An 18,021-nucleotide genomic window follows, 5' to 3' on the forward strand; every position below is an offset into this window, starting at 1 on the left:
CTTTTTCAAACTGATCCATCAGACAAACACTGTTTTTTCACAGATCACTGTCAGAAAACAGCCTTCAGTTGTGACAGCAACAGTGTTGAGTATAAGAAGAAATAGGATGGGAGCATCTGTGCACCTCCAGAATTGCCCAGGACAGTTTAAACAATAGCTGCCAGGAAGTAAAACCACTCTGATCTCCAATACCTGCAAAAAAGTCAAGTCTGCCTGTTCCAGGGGTGACAGGCAGTGAAGGCACTACTCTGCAGGCTCAGCAGTGCTATCAGTTTGAGACATACAGGTGGGCTACTGCCAGCACAAGGCACTTCTAAGAGCTTTCAGCTGTGGAAAGGTCCCTGAGCTATCCCCCATCCTAATGGCACAACACAGCCTCTTCTAACAAGCACAGCTTAGCTGACGCTATGTGTCCTGACAGGCAATAACAGCCCCTGAGATGGAAGCATAGGGAAGAAGAACAAACAAGTGAAACCATGCCCAGGGGAGGCACAATCTGCATAAAGCAACTGCAGTGCCTTTCTTCTAGAGAAGCCACCATAGCTGAGACTTTCTTTACGCCACACTACTGAAAGAGAGAAGACCACCCCGTCCATGACTACTTCATTGCCTACCCTGCACCTCAAAGCATGTGTTCACGACGTAGGGCCACATGACCCAAATTTCAGGGCAAGTGCCAGGGGGCCATCACCAAGATGCATGGGACACAGGAAAGAACTACCTGTGATGTCAGCTTCAAAGATGCCATTCGCTCATAGCAATTCAAGCTTCAATAGGCTGAGGGAAGGATTTAACAGAGAGAAATAAAGCAAATTGTGAGGCTTTGTCACCACTGCAGTGAGAAAGTCCTTGCTGGATTCCAAGGGATCAGGAACCAGCCCCACATACCCACATATTGACACCTGTAAGGTGGACTGCACTTTCCTTGTGGAATGAACCCCAGAGAATGCAGGAAATCCCACCTGCAACAGCAAAGTTCTGGTCACTGCGGTCTGGGATACAGAAAAAAAGATTTGTGCAGAGATTTGTGAAAAGGCAATGTTGCTTGTTAAAGCAATTGGGTGGAGAACCTGCACTGACAAAAGAATTTCTCTTCATAGTAGCTGTGCTTCTTTGGGAGCAATTTGTTCACACCTGTACATAAAAAAGAATGAAGCTCTGCTCTCTCTATCCTTTTTCTTCAAGAGGCCAAAGCTCTCCTCAGGAGGAAAAACGGGCAATACAAAGTCAGCAGAAAGCCACAAATAAAAGATGAAAGACCTTTTCGCTTCCCAAAAAGAAATCCCCACATGGCTCCTCTAAGGAGGGCAGGGGGGAAAGCAGCTGCACCCCACGGAGGAAAGCATGAGATGGATCAGAGCATGAAAACCTGACAGAGAAATGAGCACAGAGAGGCACCACAGCGACACTGGTGCAGCTGGACTGCCCGCAGCTTCGAAGGAAACATGTCAGCCGCCTCTTCTCGCTGGGTGGTGGCACAAACGTGCTGCGTTCATAATAGGTGCGGTCCCCTACTCTACTGCACTAGCAGTGCGGACGCCGCACCTGACGCGGCGAGAAAGGAGATGGGCTCAGAATCCAGCGCACCGCCCGCCAGCACAGCGAGCATCCCGCAGACCACGGACACGAACGCACCAGCCGTGCTGCGGCCCCGCCCGGTCTCTGCTCGCCCGCTCCACCTGCGCTCCGGCCGCGCACTGCCGGGGACAATAGGAACCGGCGCAGAGGGTCCGCGCTCACGGCCCGGCGGCGCTGCCGCTGCCAGGCGGGACCCCACCGCGCTGCCCACGGGGAGCGGCCGCCCGCAGAGCCCGCGCCCGGCCGGCAGCTCCCGCGTCCGCATCCCCGCTCGAGAGGGAACCGCGCCGAACGCGACGGCTGCGCCCGGACTTCTGGCCGCTCCCGCCCGGTGCCGCGATTCGAGCAGAGGACGGAGGCAGCTCCCGGGCTGCTGCCGGGCCGGACCCGCGGGCGCTGCCCGGGGAGCGGTCATCGCCACCGTCCGCCGCGGAGGCTCCACCAGAGCTGCGCTTGGCGCGGCCCTGCCAGGCGCGGACACCTGCGCGGGCGGCGGCTCTTTGTCTGCGCGCCGCCTCCCCGGCCCGAGGCGCGGGGCTCCCCCTTCCCCGCATCGCCCCCGCCGCCCGCGTCCCCGACAGCACAAAGGGACGACGGCACCGGAGGCGCCGAGGCGCTCAGCCCCACCGTGATACGCGGGATGTTCTTCTTGCCCTGGTAGGACATGGCGCCGCGCTGCCCGCCGCCGAGCGCTGCTCTCCGCTCCGCACAAAGGCAGCACCGCGCCGCGCCCACCGTGCCCGCCGCCACCGGGGACGGGAGACCGGCCCGCCCCGCCCCGCCCCGTGCCGCCCGCAGCGCCGCCAGGGGGCGCCCCCGTACCGGCACCGCTCACCGGGCACCCAGAGGCGCTCGCCGGGCACCGCCCGCCTGGAGCCGCGCACCAAACCGGGCTCCGCACGCCCGACGCCACTCGGCCGGCACAGGGCAACGCGCTGGGCTCAGCGCGGTCCCCCCTCCTGAGGAGGTCCCGAGGTTCGGGTCGCTGAGGTTGGGCGGCGCGGCCACTCTGCTCAATGCTAACTTCGTGCCCGGGTCCTGCCTGCAGTAGACGGCAACCAACAAAGGTGGCCACGAATGGGGTTCCTTACGAGCTAAACATTCCCTTTGTAATAATAGTGAAGAGATTTCTAAAGAATAGCCTAGTTGGTACAAATGGGGCACCAAAAATCACCTTATTTTTTTTTTCCAAAAGCTCGAGAATCAAAAGCATTAAAACAAAAACAACAGCAAACCCTATGATGCATTACACACACGACTCAAAGAACCAGGTGCCCACTGTAAACACTGCCAGTGCTGGCAGTACTATGGACCTCTGCGTTACGAAAACTGCCATCATTGTGAGGCTCTTACAAAGTCAGACTGGATATGTATTTCTTCTAAATCTGACAAACATTCGCCTGCTTAAAGTGAGTCAGCAGCTTCTCCACAACTTACCATCACTACCACCATCTGCAACGTTCCCCAAGCTGCCCGGCTCAGCAGACCCACAGCTGGCCACTCACTGCCCATGCCAGAGCAGCCCAGGGAGCACAGGGAGGGCTGAAAGCTTCCCCAACTCCCTGCTGCACCCATCTACTGCAGGAGTCTTCAGGTGCCAGAAAGGGAGTCGGAGCAGGGCTGGGCTGGAGCCTCTGTGACAGAGGAGAGAGCAGGGAAGGGACGTGGCAGCAGACCGCACCATTCCTGCTACGGTGCTGCAATGCTCCAAGAGTCAGTCGTGGATTTTGGTGAGATAAGATTGGCTGGGCCTGCGGTACGAGGACACCCAATCCTTCTCATCAAACCTCCTGAAACTCCACACATCTATTTTCTAGGAAGTTGAAGAGCTGTCCCCCCACCATGTGGTACCGTGGGACATGGTGTGCTGTCAGGGACAAAAAGAGCAGCAGTTCATCAGTCACTTACAGACAGATGAGACACAGACACGCACCGCTGCCTTCAGCACTCAGGCAGTTTCAGCCCCCTGGATGTTGGCCAACCACAGTGACCTCACAGCCTTCCTCTGAGGAGATGTGCTATGTGGCTGCTCCTGGTTGCTATGTGACACTTGCATAAATACACAGCCAAACACACCTCAGCAGGCCCCAGACATTGCGCATGGGAAAAGATTTCATAGGGCCTTTTTCAGGTGCAGTCAGAGAAATGTTACTCTCAGGCTTCAAAGCATTCCCGACAAGAAGCACAGCCCACTGGTAAGGCACCTCAAAGTGGCAACACCCTTACAGCTCTCAACCTCCCCAAAACACCTGCAGGGAGAGACAACCGCAGTTACATGTCAGTGTCCCACTGAGGTGGGTGAAAGGAGCGCAGCGAGGAGCAGCGGCAGTGTGAGCAGAGCAGCGGCCATACGCTACTGCAAGGACTTTGCCAGCAAAACAGACTCCATCGGACTGTGGCCTGTCAGTGCTCAGCTGCCAGGCTCAAAGAGTGTCACGAAGACAGGAAGCTGCTGATCTAACCCTTGTGCAAAGGATGAAAATAGGTTCAGCAGCCCTACGTGTCTTTGGTCAGTGACGCTCTCACGGAGGTTCAGTGAATATAACCACTCATGGAGCAAATCAGACTCCAGCACTGCAGTGTTCAGCAGGCACGACAGGACAGCCCATCCCCACACACATCATCTCCTCCCTCCCACATTTGTTCTTTACATAAAACCATCCCTTCTTCTCTCGTAACGGTCAATTTCTCAGGATCTGAACTACCTTGGGGTACCTCTGAGCACAGCTGGCCACCTCTGGGGGGGATTGAGCTCCCAGCCATGAGCTCTCCTCAGTGTTTGATGACTGTGCTGTCAGTGCTGCTGGTTCCAGCCTTCGCAAACTCTGATGCTCAACTTTACAGCCAGGGGAAAGTGGGAAAAGAGCCTACTGGCTCTGTTACTGGAAAATACTCACTAGCTATCCCCATCATGCTAGCTTGCCCATCGTTCCCACCATTCACATCATCTCCCAGAGGCAACATGGAACTCTACAGACTTTCAAACTCTCACTCAGAAGCAGATACGAATGGGATGGAATCTGAAACTCAGATGCTTGCTCTGGACTTGCAAGGTCTGCCAGGAGGCAGCAGAAGAGCCTCCATGCTGTACAAGGCATGGGGGGACCATGACATTTTTTCCACAGTGGAGCAACTCAGCTTAGTTTTCTCCTGGCTGGATTATACACTGGGTTTTTGGCAATGGAAAGAAGGAGAGAATTTAACCAATGTTATGGCCTGAGACAAGCTACATTTCCAGGTCAGGAACTGATGTTTTCAAGGAATTACCATATTAAAACCACCAGGTATTACTGCCACTGCACCCCAGCTCGATTACCATATGATTGCAATCACCTGTCCAAACTGACATTAAGTTCTCTGTAGTCCTGTCGAGGATGAGTAATTGCAAAACTGTTCTTTTTCCTTTGGACTGAGGTTACCAGTGGTGCCATTCACAAAAACCTCGAGAGCCAACTTCACGCCTGTTGGAGATGATTCTTTGCAGAATGCAATCAAGGCTCTGGAAAAGCAGAAGGTCTGGAGGGTCTGCCCCTGATCACCAGAACACAGGGATTCCAGCATGCCCATAGCACACACCAAGACACCATCCCTGTTAAAACACTGGCTGTGGACACCCAGAGGTTTGTGAACTACCTTACACTCCTCACAGAGAGCCATTAAGAACAGCCTCGATGCCATTTGGCTTCAGCCAACCAGACAAGACTTCTGAACCTCCAGCTGAGCTGAAGTACAGCAGGGTCAGGAACAGAGGGAAGAAGGGAAACTAATATAAAAGCACTTTGAATTTCTATTAGATACTGGCAAAATTACATTTCAAAAATATTTAATGATGGTGGAATCTAACTGCTGTCTTCAAAAGTTGCAAGTGCATGAACTTACTTACGGGACTGCCTGTGGAAAACAAATGGTGAATCCCCCTAGGAGCCCTGCTGCCCTGTTAGTGAGCCTGCTGTCAGCTGCCAGCTCGGACACTTGCTAACCCAATGGGATGCCACTGCTTTCACAAACATCTCCCAGGACCCCCCAACCCCAACAGGCATGTCAGGCCTCTGAGAAATGAGCAGACCCCAGGCTGCAGAAGACAGACCCAGCCCTGCTTCACATCAGCAGGACCACACACCCCTGAGCAAACAGCATGCAGGGAAGGCATCAAGGGATGGGAAAATTATTTCTTCTCTTTGCCAGAAACAAATGAGGTTGAAATTAAACATGTCAAATAGAATATACTCCAATCTGTACATGAGTGACTGATGCTTTATAGCCAGCTACAACGCAATTACAGCCTGAACCTGCAGAGCAATGAGCTGGGTGACTCAGCGAATGCCCTCCCTTTCGTGGTGCACTCAAGGCGAGGGCAGGGCTGGGAAGGAGCTAGCAGCCCCGGGCTGGCCCAGCAGCTGTGTGCCGAGGCACCATCCCCACTGTGCTGCCCAGTGCCACTGCCAGCAGCACCTCGCTTCAGAAACACGATAGAAACGAGGAGAGTGCAGCAGAGCGGCACGCGTGCCTTGGGTTTATGACAGATCACAAACATAACAGCTCTGACACAGCCGTGGCCTCCCAGGGCTTAGTGGCCAGAGCTGTCCCCATGTCCCCTCCCATACCTTCACATGGGGCGGACTGCTGGGACCCGGCGAGGAGCAGAATGACAAGAGGTAAAAAGGGACGGGACAGGAGCACAGGAGCAAGCAGGTGGCACCGGGTTTGCAGACACAGGCGCACACGGCGCAACGCCTGCCTGTAAATGGCCTGGAGGGACACAAGTGCTTGAAACCTGACTGCAGGAGTTCATTCCGGACAGAAGCAGCGATACAGCAAAGAATTCAGCATACAGCCACGTTTGCAGGGGAACAGTGCGGGTCGCCCAGGCTGAGACTTGGCTCTCGGCCAGAAGAATTGCTCTTCTCCCGGCCCCCCGACTGCAGAGATGCCCGGCGCTGCTGCCGCTGGATGTCACCAGAGAGCGGGGCCGTCCCCTCGGAGCTCCGCTCCCCGTAGGCTGCAACCCGCGGGCCCCTCCTGCAGCTTGGAGAGCGCAGCGCCACCCGGAGGGCACTGCGGTACCCGCACGGCAGCCGCACACGGGCACGTTTCATTCGGCACTGAGCCGGGATGTGGAGGGCACCAGGGGGCACCGGGCGCTGGCCCAGGTTGCGGGTCGCCATCAAAGTCCTGCGCAGGGCACGGAACAGAAGGAAGGCCCGGGTGCTCAGCTCAGCCTCGCTCCTGCTCGCCCTCAGCTAAACGGGAAGATCCACCGCTGGATCCAAACCTGCTTGCTGTAAAATGGCATTCGACCATTCCCAGCAGAGCAATGAGAGCTGCTGGACTGAACCCACAGCCAGGAGTCAGCCCAGCAGAGCGAGCCAAAGTACTGCTGTATTTTCCAGCTCCTCTGCCTCATCTCCAGGAAGAATGCCGGCATGTTTGATTTTTGTTTCTTCCTCCTGTTTCCTCCAGTCATCATAGCAACTGCTTGTGAGCAGAAAAAGCAGCATTCCCCATCTCTCTGCATAGGTAACGATGGAGGAGTACACATAGGGAAAACTTGTGCTTGAAGCTAAACATCAGAAGAAGTACGGATCTAAGTGGTCTGCATGGTGGTTCTCCTCGGGATTAGGGCTGCCAGCAACCAGCTCTGCACTCGCTCAGACCACTTCTGCAGAGTAGGCCGCACTGATGAGATGCTCTTCCAGATCTCACACTGTTTCTGCTAGAAAGGGGGCTTGTCAGCTGCCACAGGCCTGGAATTGTTCAAGGCCAGCTTAGATGGGGCTTTGGGCAACTTCATCTAGAACAAGTTGGCAATAGGTCATCTTTAGGTCCCTTCCAGCCCAAATCATTCTACAACTCTATTCCATGACTCTAAAAGCTGCTTGCTTTGATGCCGTTTGCAATGGCAAGGCAAGTTTGCCTAGGAAGCCAAGGACAGAAGGGCAGGAATGAGCAGTGCGAGGAAGGGAGAAGCTCACATTCAGAGGGATCACGGTGAACCCTGTGGGTCTCACACATAACTGAGCCACCGCAGGCCTGGCTGGCCCAGCAGCCTTGGACAGTCAGGCTGAGCTGGATTCTCATAGAACCACAAAAATTAAAAAAAAAAAAAAAAAAAAAAAAAACGGAATACCAAAACAAAAATCTCTTCTCTGCAATCCTGAGGGGGGTGATACAGAGGTTATGAATCAATGCCATAGAAGCGCTTTATGATCCTCAGCATAAATGCAAGATTTTAAACTGTTCTGAATGGCTGTGCACAACCGCAATTTCTTGATCCCACTCAATTTGCCGGTAAGGAAAAGATTACTCCTGGATCGGTGTCTCTGCTATAAATTACTGGCAGTGGAAACAAATTCTGGATGCTGAAGTCATAGCAAATGTTAAGAGTGTCAGAAAAAGAATAACAGAGAACAGAGTTAGCTTCAGCTTTGTTCTGCATCAGAAGCAGCCCTCCGCCTCACTCTGTGTTCTGTCACCTACAGTCCGAGCGGTGCCACACAACTGCAGGGCAGGGCCTGTCAGCTCCAGCTCAGCCAGGAAGAAGCCGGACCCTTCCTCGTGCTGGCCAGAGCAGCCTCAGCCTGTGGGGAAGCTGTAATCCCCAGTTTGTGGGCCCACAGCCAGTTGCCTTGGAAATGACAACTTCACTGCAGAACCACACAGCAGGATGGGATGAGAAGTCTGGGGTAAGCATAACAAGCCAAATGCTCCCCGCCCATGTTACTGAGCAAAAGGGTGGAAGAGTAAAAGCCCTGTACGCCGAGCAGCAGGAAGGGCAGCTCATGCAGGGCGCTGCCACAGGCTGCTCTTTACCATCCCAGGCACCAGGCACTGAGGAGATGCCATGCCTGTGAAGTTCAGTTCACCATCCCTCACAGCCGTGCTGCCCTGCAGGTGCCCAGCAGAGACGTGCAGGGTGCATTTATCTGTCATCTGTCATGCCCAGGGAATGCCCTCACCACAGGAATTCAGAGGATGCTGTCTATGAGTTCCAGAGAAACTTTCTCTGACTTCATTATAGTAAAATACATGACGCAATCCACACACGTAGATAAAAAGCGTGGCAATACTTGAGAAAAACTGCATGGAACTTCACAAGGGTAGAGTCCACACAGAGTATTACTGATGGAAACCTGCACTGAGCTCAATTCCACTTCTTAACTAAGGTCCCTCCAATGCTCCAGAACAATGTACCGTTCCTCCAAAACTTGAGCATTCTGCAACAACAACCCCTGATGCAGCAGGTCCCAGATCTGGGGGAGGTCTCCTGACGTAGCAGAGAAAGCCCCAGGCACAGCTCTCACCCATCTGCACTGGGAGCAGGCGAGCCCAGAAAGCCATGCAGGTGCTCAGCAGCCTCTGCACCACTGCCCTGGCTCAGCCATCTCCAGCTTGGAGGAGTGCTCACCCTCACAGTCCCCACATCAACTAGCAGAGCTCAGATTCCCACTGATAAAGCAGTCAGGCAGTAAATCAGTGGAATGATTTCACTGCCGCCTTCCCTCCTTCTCCAAGAATATGTTCACCGAAAAATTATCTGATACACCCCATCTGCTGCCCACTGCACAAGCGAGTCCTTCACTCTCAGCTTTTCTAACAAACAGTTACTTGGTCAAGGGTAGATCACTTAACCTTTCTTTCTGTTTCTTAATCTTGAAATTATTCAAAAAAAGTTTAATTTATCTCAACAAAGGAGTCTTTGTGTGCTCTGAATCTGCAAAGAGTTCAACATAAGCAAACTCTTTGTGACTGCACAGACACACTAACCTGCCATAGCGGGGGGTCAGTGTGCCAGAGAGGCCCTTCCCACTGGGGCTGCTGTGCTCTGGGGCACTCCTGAACTTGGAAGTTGTAGGAAAAAGTCATATGATTCTTTCTGGCCATGCAGTAACAAGAACATTTATATGTGAAGCTTCCCACCCTCTCAGACAAGAAGTGTAGATAAAAAGGGCCTGGTTTCTGATGCTTATCAAATGGAAGCCTTCAGAAGAAGAAATGTGGGAGCAGAAAACACCAGAAAGAGTTGTTGAAGGGAAGTATCAACTACAAAATTCTGGTAGAATGGTCTAAACAAGACCTTAAAAGGGAACGAGACTGCTCCAAATACTGGTACAGCTAATTAATGAAAAGCTTGGAGACAAGCCCGCAAACAGGCTACAGCAAATTTCTGCTTCTTTTTCAGCAAGCATCAGCTTAATGTTATTTCAGTGGTCTGCTAATCAAACCATACCGACAAGGCTTGCACTGATAGGAGCAGCATCAAGTTCGCTCCTGACTCTGTACAAGGAGCAAACTGCAAGAGCAGGAACACCCAGTATGCCAGTAAGAAACCTGAAAGCAGAGACTGAAGAAATGAAAGCACAATGAAGAAAGCTCATAGCATCCAGCTGCCAAGCTAGAAGCTCGTACAGAACACAGCGGACCTTGAGAACAGCTTGATGTTTCTCCCGAACACCAATACAGGCCAAATCATTCACACCACTGCTTCTGCACCCACCGGGCTCCAGCTGAGCTCAGTACTCCAGATGAGCAGGGATCTTTACCAGTGGTTGTGCTCTGGACACAAGATGGTGTTTCTGCAGAACCCCAGCATCACCACATCACTTCTTCAGGCTAAGCTGCCCTCCTGCTGCTGAGTTTAGTGATTTTTGTTTCCAGTTTTAAAAACGGGCTTTATTTATTTGCCCTGTTAACCCTTGAAAAACAATGCCCTTAGGACCACTGTTTACTACAAATTTCACCCCCTAACTCACTGAGCAGCAGGCCGGCCTGCAGCCTTACTGCTTCACATCTGTATGTGAGCACCAGATTCACTGAAATCCTAAATGACATGCTTACTCAACACCATTAACTTAAAAATCCTCCTGCTAAACTCACACTGATGTATACGCAATAAGAGCCAAAAAAGCAACCTCTATCTGAAGAATCCATGCTGCTAAGATAGAAGCGTATTTATTTGTTCATATGAATTTAGTACGAGTTTAGAAATGTTGTGCCTAATGCTGCCCTTCAGAGGTGCCACTTCCAGGTCAGCGTGAGGTCTCTGGCTTCTGTGTCACAGTGAGATCAGGGCTGGGCTGCAGTTACTCCAAAGGGTAACTCTAAAGCGTCTTTTTTGGAGGTGGGAGAAGAGGATGTCCATTCATTAAAGCATAAAAAGAGCAACGTAATAGAAAGAGTCAGCAAATCTAACGCTCAGCTTTACCATTCTTGGTAACGGGGTGTGGATCTTTTCATTATATTTCCAAAAATCACTGACATCCCAATTCGCAGAGAGGAGCGCTGCACGTTGGAAGATAACAGCAAAGCCTTCTTTCCTTCCCTTAAGGAAGACCGGGAGGAACTGCAGATCCTCCTCCTGGTAAACCAGAGAAAGCAACAGCCCGAGCCGCAGCAGCAGCTGAGTAACAAACTTTGCCTCGAGTTACCGCCGCCAGGACGGAGAAAAGCAGCGGCGCCTTCTGCCGCCCCGCCGCCGAAAAGAGCTCCCGCCCCGCACCGGGACAAGCGTCCGCCGACCGGCCCGTACCTTATCGTCGTCGGGGGACAGGTTCTGCAGCCGCTCCTTGTCCGCGGCGGCGCGGACCTCCCCGGGGTCGGGGTCCGGGACGGCGGCGGGGTCCGGTTCGGGGCGGGCGGCGGACGGCGTGGCACGGCGCTGCCCGACGCGCAGCGCGCCGAAGTCCAGAGTCTTGCTCTCGAAGGCGCCCTCGACGCTGCAGAAAAGGCCGCCGCGCTTCTGCCGGGGTACGGCCGCCGTGCCCGGCCGCGCCAGGTAGACCGGCAGCTCGTCGCTGCCGCGCCGCCCGCCAGCCGCCATGCCCGCCCGCCTCGCCGCCGGGGAAGGGGCCGGGGACTGGGCCGCGACCGGGGCGGGGGCTTCCCCGCGGGGCGGGGAACGGGCGGGAGCGGGGCGGCCCCAGGGGCAGGCGCGGGGGCCGCTCGACTGGGCGGGCCGGCTGTCGGCGTGTCGGGGCCGCGGTGCCGCCGCCCGCGGGGACGGGAGCGGAGAGCGGGGCCGTCGAGGCCGTCGGCGCGCTGGAGGTGCGGGCGGCCCCGGTGCGGCTTTCCTAGAGAGCGTTTGCCGAGCGGCGGGCGCTAAGCTGAAGCCGCGTTGCGGCGGGCGGCTGACGGGGCGCGTGCAGGCGCGCTGCCCGGCGATTCGTCCCGACCGTCCGGTCCCGCTGCTGCCGCGCCGGTCAGGGGGCTGAGCGGCGCTGCGATGTGTCCGCGCGCGGGCGCATCTCCGGCCTCTGCGCAGCGATGGAACAGGGAATCCGAGGTGGAAGTTCGGTGCCCATCCCGCTGTGGTTTTGCTGGCAGTGTTCGCTAGGGCTCGCTGCCAACGAATAGGCTCGAGCGTGAGTGCGCGACTATCACAGATGGCGCTTTGGTGAGCTTCTGACTTTACGAAAAGTGGGTGCTGCCTGCAGGCGGGCTGTCACAGGCGCGAGGCAGTGTGGCATTGCGCTCACGTCCGCAGTCACTGCAGGAGCACGTTGTCGTTCATACCTTACAGATAGACGAAGTGATATCTGCTGCAAAAACTGTCGTGCAAACACAGCCAGCATATAAGCTGCATGTTTTGGCTAATTTAAGCTTTGAGATTTCCATTGCAACTTCATTTCAAAAGCACGGGAGATCTGAAAGACAGAGGGGCAAGGCTGAGTTTTAAATATGCAAACTGATGTTTAACTGAGCCTATCAAATTCATTACACGGCAGCAAAACCGGAGTTCTGACTTAAAATTGTTTTTCCAAGTACTTATTTTTTGTTATACAGAACATTTGTACATCATACCTGGGCTTAATATCGTTCAAAGTAATTTCTCACACCCCCTATTTGTGTTCTGTTGTTGACTAAGAGATGTCGTTTTCCAACATTTTCAAGAAAGAAAGCAGTACCGTTGTCTGCCGGTCCTCCAAGGGTTGGTGGTTCTCACACAGCAAAGTGTCCATGGAACCTGACCCCATCACAGAGAACAATGACCCCGCGTGATGGTAGGAGAGGCAGTTTGTGGCTGCTGGCTGACACAGGCCTGAAGTGAAGGGAAATGATTTGGGATTGTTTCCTTCCTTTTGCGCCCTGGGAAGTAGCCTGCATTTGTTTCTGGGTATATACCACAATAACTGACTGTCCCTTTTTCCCCCACCTAAGCAGAACAATTTTCAGGACCTTAAATTTTTAACTAATTATTCAGGTTCAGAGGGCTAGGAAAACAAAGGGCCCACTAGATATAAATATTTATAACCATTGTGTGTCAGTAAACTTGCACGAGTTACTTTTAACGAGTAGCAGAAGAAGGAAGCACCCGTCAGACATCTGAATGAGTTTGCTGCAGTTTCCTCGACTACAGCACAGGCTTTCCATTCGTAGCCAGCTGCTTACTGGGGAGACTGCTGGCACTGCTCAAACCACTGCATGGGAAGCGGCTGCTCAGTGGGTTTCTGCATGAATTTATCTTCTTTGTGCTGCAAGCAAGGTCTGCTGAGCACACGCTGAAAACTGGGCCAGCTTCTGCCCCAGCAGCGGGGGATGTGACACAACTGCTGCTCTCTCCTTGCAGAGCAGCTCCAGACAGCAGGCAGACCCCTGCCAGGTCAGAGCTCTTGAGGAAATGACCCTTCCTTGGGACAGAATGTGTGTTCTCAGCCCCGTGCTCAGGAGTGGAAGTGTAAGCCCTTGTTTGGGCAGGGACCCCTCCTATGGCTGTGTACGGAGAAGGAAAATTCCTTGGAACGGGGCCTGGCCTTTGTCTGATTCTAGAAATGTGCAAAAGTTTCTGCACTGTGCTTTAACAGAAATATTTATTTAAATCTTGGTTCTTATGTTTATTCTTCCTAGTACTTTGCAGCAGAAATTACTGCATTGAATTTGTTTGCTGGAAAAGGAGTATGGAGGCTGTTTGAAATAATGGAGGCCTTAAAATCCAACCGTTAATGGAAATTATTCACTGTATAAAAGCCAATTCTTGCTTTTATTTCTCTGCCTTCTACAGCAGAATCTTTAGATCAAGTTGCCATTCACTATTAAGGATCTTTTTGTTAGGTGTTATAAGACCATTTGTGCAAAACTACTATGAAAACTGAGGCTTGGGTTCAGTATCAATGCAATGGCGTTGCTTTTGAGCCCGGAAGAATGCGTATTTCTTTATTTGTATGTCTGCAGATCAGATTTGAAGCTTAACTGCACAATGACAGAATGTTTGTCCTCTGTAATTAAGCGTGATTTCTTCAAATCATATGTTTATATGCCAGCTGGCAAAGTGCTTTTCACGTAGTCATGAGTGGAGTGTCTTCAAATCCTGCTGGCAAACCTGATCTCCCATTGTTTGTCTATGCAAAGTGGACAGGAGATACAGATCAAGGAGGGGATTCCATGACAAGGCTGCCGTCCCCGCCCAGCGCAGGAGGATGCAGATGGCAGCATCTGAACGCATGTCCTTGGGTGCTGCCACAGGACCTGCCAGAACCACGACATCAGCCCCACAGCGCATCTCTCTGGCTTCATGACTGCATTCGTTTCCTGACATAGAACGAGATTCCCAGGAGTCTGACTGAGCCTTCCTGATGGTTGTTGATGATCATATCTTGAAATAAAAGAAATAGGATAATCTGATTTGGGGAACAGCATGTATTTTATGGGGAATTATGTTTTGTGCTCAAACTTCTAAATTTATGTTCAATTACACTGTCCCTTTCTAGCTGAAGATGAACTGTTTCTGTTAAGCAGCGCTCAGAAATGGAAATGAGTCACAGCACAGGGTGAACCTTACTAGTTATGAATGGGGGAGCAGTGCAGCCTTCTTGGAAACGTCCTTTAGCCAAATCCTTCTCCAGAAGGATTAGTTAATGCGATGGGACATAATCGCCCTGCCTGGGGTGTGCCTTGTACACCCAGCCTCCTTACAGATTTCCTTTGTTGTTACTCATGTGCTGCAAGAGCACCAGCTGGGTTTCCTGCTAGCACCTGGGCAGGGGATCACAGGCTTCAATAACAACTGCCCAGTCGCTGAACAGCCAGGGAGAGGCACCACACATGATGCAACTTTCACCAGCATTTTCTCAGTGAGGCTGCCCATATAGCAAGAGTTACCTGCTAAGTATTTAAAAGGGAGTTTAAATTGTCCACTGAATCATTTGAACACCTGATTCCTGGTTTCCAGATGCACTACATGATGTGATTCTGTGTGTAGCAAAACCAGAAAGGAATTAAAAAGAAGTGAGGAATGTCCCATGTTGTGGTTTCTTGCTCACATAATTCCTGTGCCCCTGGGAGCTGCTCAATGCACTGGGAGGTTCAGGTCATGCGGCGAAGGCGAGGCCCACAGAGGCTCATGCCTCCCTTGTCTCACTAATATGATGGAGGTCATTGGCCCTCACTTTTGCGTTAGACTGCTAGGGGAGCAGAGTCAAGAGCTAAGTAATAGAACTTCACAATATTTAGTGCTTTGCTCTTTATTCTTGTTTCTTTTTTCTGGAATTACTCAGCCTGTTTAAAGAAAGAACTGCTGGTGGTGGGGGCGCATTTTGGGCTTTGTAGATATGACCACAATGCTCATTTGACTCAGGGAACGTTGTGTTACTGGAAGAAAATAGACTGTTGACTTCTGCTGACAATTGCCCCCTCTGTTGCCAATGCTCACAAGCTCAGGCAAAGGAGAGCCATGTCGTGAGTGAAGACATTTCCTTCCTTCAGCAAGATAACACCAATCTCTCTATCTCACATGCTTCCCACAGGATTTTACAGGTTGCATTCCTTTGCTACACACATGACAAGTAACAATGAGATTATCTGAATTAACTGAGTTATCTTGTTTCGTGCTACTCTGCAGTCCTTATTTATTTATTCAAGTTTCAGAAGACTGCCAGATAAACAGGATTTCTTTGCTAATTCATTCTTGCAGCAATGTCAGGGCAACTTCCAGCACTGCGTTTCCTGTGCCTCAGGAAAACTGAGGCTGAGCACAGAATTAGTGGAGGAGCCAAACTTGACAAGAAAAGTCTGCTGTCCTGTTTAGATTTAGAGGCAGAGGTCAGAGATGAGTGGCTTCTCCCATTTCCCAAGAAATGGCACACTTGTTGAGAGCAGGCTGTTACCATCATCAGTCAGGGAAGGCAAGTGGATCATGCTTTATCTGCCAGTTCATACTGACATTTACAGATTGTGATCAAACTGTATGTAACCTTTTCTTTGACGTGACAAAGGTCGTGTTGTTGTCCTTGAGAAGAAACCACAGACAGTTTTCCAGTCTTTCTGCTATGATTGTGTCTGGAGGGATGGCAGTTTTTGGAAACGCAGGCAGCTAGAATTGATGACAGCATGGCAATAGTACAGCAATGTTAAATACATCCATATGTAGTCACGTTTGATATGTCTGTTGAGACATCAAAGAACTGGTGATAATTGTCTTCGCCACAGAGTCATGCTGGGAGCTGATGTTCAGCTGATTTAAAATCAGTTTTCCAGAACAGAGTTTACTCATAGGAATGTCTTTGTTCCCAAGAATATGAGTTTATGTGGGAGCCTATGAACGTGCCATTTATTTGACTGGGTCCAATCTGGGCACATCTGATTTGGCAGTTGTGCTGCCCTGCACACCTGTAGTTAAACAAGGCAATACAGACCCTGTCAGCTCTGCTTTGTGTTGGATATGCTACAGTGGATGAGATAAGTAAATGGGTGAGACTAGAAGGGCATACTTTGTGCTGCTGGAACCTGGCAAAGAAGGCAGGATGGGTATCTAATATGGAAGAGATACGAGGTGGGAAATAAGCCTTTACATCAGGTACTGGTGAAAGATTTCATCACAGGCACAGGCAGCATCTGACAAGCTGCTATAAAGTAGGATGGCAATTTTAATGAAATATTTCAGCGAAGTCAAAGAAAAAACATTTGATTGTCAAAAGCCTATTCATCATTTCATGTTAAAGCCACAAGGGAAAGCAGGTTCATAGAATGTTCATATCTGTTTCAGAATTCTGTTCTACTCCTAGAGTGTATTCCTTCTAACAACACATACAGATTGACTTCAGCATGCTCTCAGTCTCCACACTAACTGAGAACACTTACCTAATGTTAGAACAGATCTATAATCTTCTGTGCTGGGTTATTCCAAGAATACTTCTGAAATGGAGCAATGCCTTTTGCTTCCAGATTTGCTCAGTGCTGAACAAAATCTATAGGAAATTCTCTACACGTTGGATTTTTGTCCTGAAATGAGCTGATAGTCAAAATGTTAGCAAATAACAATTGTGGAACAGGAGTTCAGAAAATTTCCCTTTGGGAAGCCTGGCCTCTGCTTCTTTCTCCAGACCTGAAGTGGTCTCCCCTTCAATCTCCCTGCACACAGCCTTGTTCCTAGCCTCAGGAGAGGATACTGATGCTCTACAGCAAAAACAGGTGGTGTATCTAGAGATAATTAGTGATTATATGCCAGTGATTACATGCGTATAATTAGTAATTAGATGTTTACAGAGTAGAATTACAGTGGATTTAAAGGTACAATGTTTGTTTATATGGTTTCTTGTGATTGCAAAAATGCAAGCAGGGAAATATATTTTGACCTGGCTGGAGAAGTAGGCAGGACTTTCCCCGTGCACATTTTCTGTCACTGCCCTACACCTACTGGTACAGCCCAGGACATAAGCACCTTAACTGCATAAACACTGCAGGAACCAGACTGTAACTGAGAGATCACAGACTGCTTGGCTGTCCATCCAGCCACACAGAGCATTTGCCATCACAATGAAGCAAAAACCTCTTCCCTAAACAGCAGTGAGCACCACCTCACAGGATCTGGAACCTGTGCTTGCTGTGGTCCTGACTACTTGCTGATTTTCACAAATACAGATGAAAATAAGTGGGCTGGGAAAGCATCATTATCTCAGGACATGTAAAATTGTGCTAACCTCATTTCACGATGCTTAATGTGACAAGAGAGGTGATTCCACTGCCAGCTGTCCTGCATCAGTCTTGGCTCAGCATCAGCCGCCAGTGAAGCATTAGCAACAGCTGAGCAAAGCCTTGGCTCCAGCACTGCTTGCAGACTCTGCTTTTCCCCCAGTGAGTCATGACTTTATTGGGATGAACTGTAACTGGAAACAGAAATGACAGGCCAGTGACACAGTGCATGAGCAGCAGGCAGGCTGAGCAGGCTGCTGATGTCAGCGTGACAGGAACCAGCCTGCAAGGAGCAGAAAGAGGCCCTGGCCCAGGAGGGCTTGACAGTAGCAATGTCATTGCTCTGTGTGGAGCACAGGAGTGGGTTCTGGATGCTCAGAATGGGGTGTGGGGCTCCCAGAGGCTAAATTCAGGTTCATTGGAAGTTGCAGGCAAAACTGTTGTCCACTCAGCTTGCGATGCATTTGGTTTCCAGCATTGTCAGCACCACTGTTGCCTCACAGAGCAAATGTGTTACATTGCCTGGTTTATCACCTCAGACAG

The 18,021-nt window shown here is 51.3% G+C and overlaps 1 protein-coding gene across 2 annotated transcripts in view; it reads right to left on the bottom strand.

The window, feature by feature from the left end:
- Window positions 1–11,395, bottom strand: part of DPYSL3 (dihydropyrimidinase like 3) — a gene marked incomplete at both ends in the record, with an annotated part of 29,319 nt that extends 17,924 nt beyond the window's left edge. Inside the window, one exon of one of the 2 annotated variants that reach the window (XM_079542469.1) lies at window positions 11,105–11,395. In XM_079542469.1, the coding sequence (XP_079398595.1) occupies window positions 11,105–11,395 (291 nt within the window). Of the gene's footprint in view, window positions 1–2,205; window positions 2,245–11,104 lie in introns of those variants that run through there. The other variant, XM_079542470.1, reaches the window with a different exon arrangement.
- Window positions 11,396–18,021: the final 6,626 nt, after the last annotated feature.

This window comes from Tetrao urogallus, assembly GCF_951394365.1.
Source record: "Tetrao urogallus genome assembly, chromosome: 14".
NCBI lineage: Eukaryota > Metazoa > Chordata > Aves > Galliformes > Phasianidae > Tetrao > Tetrao urogallus.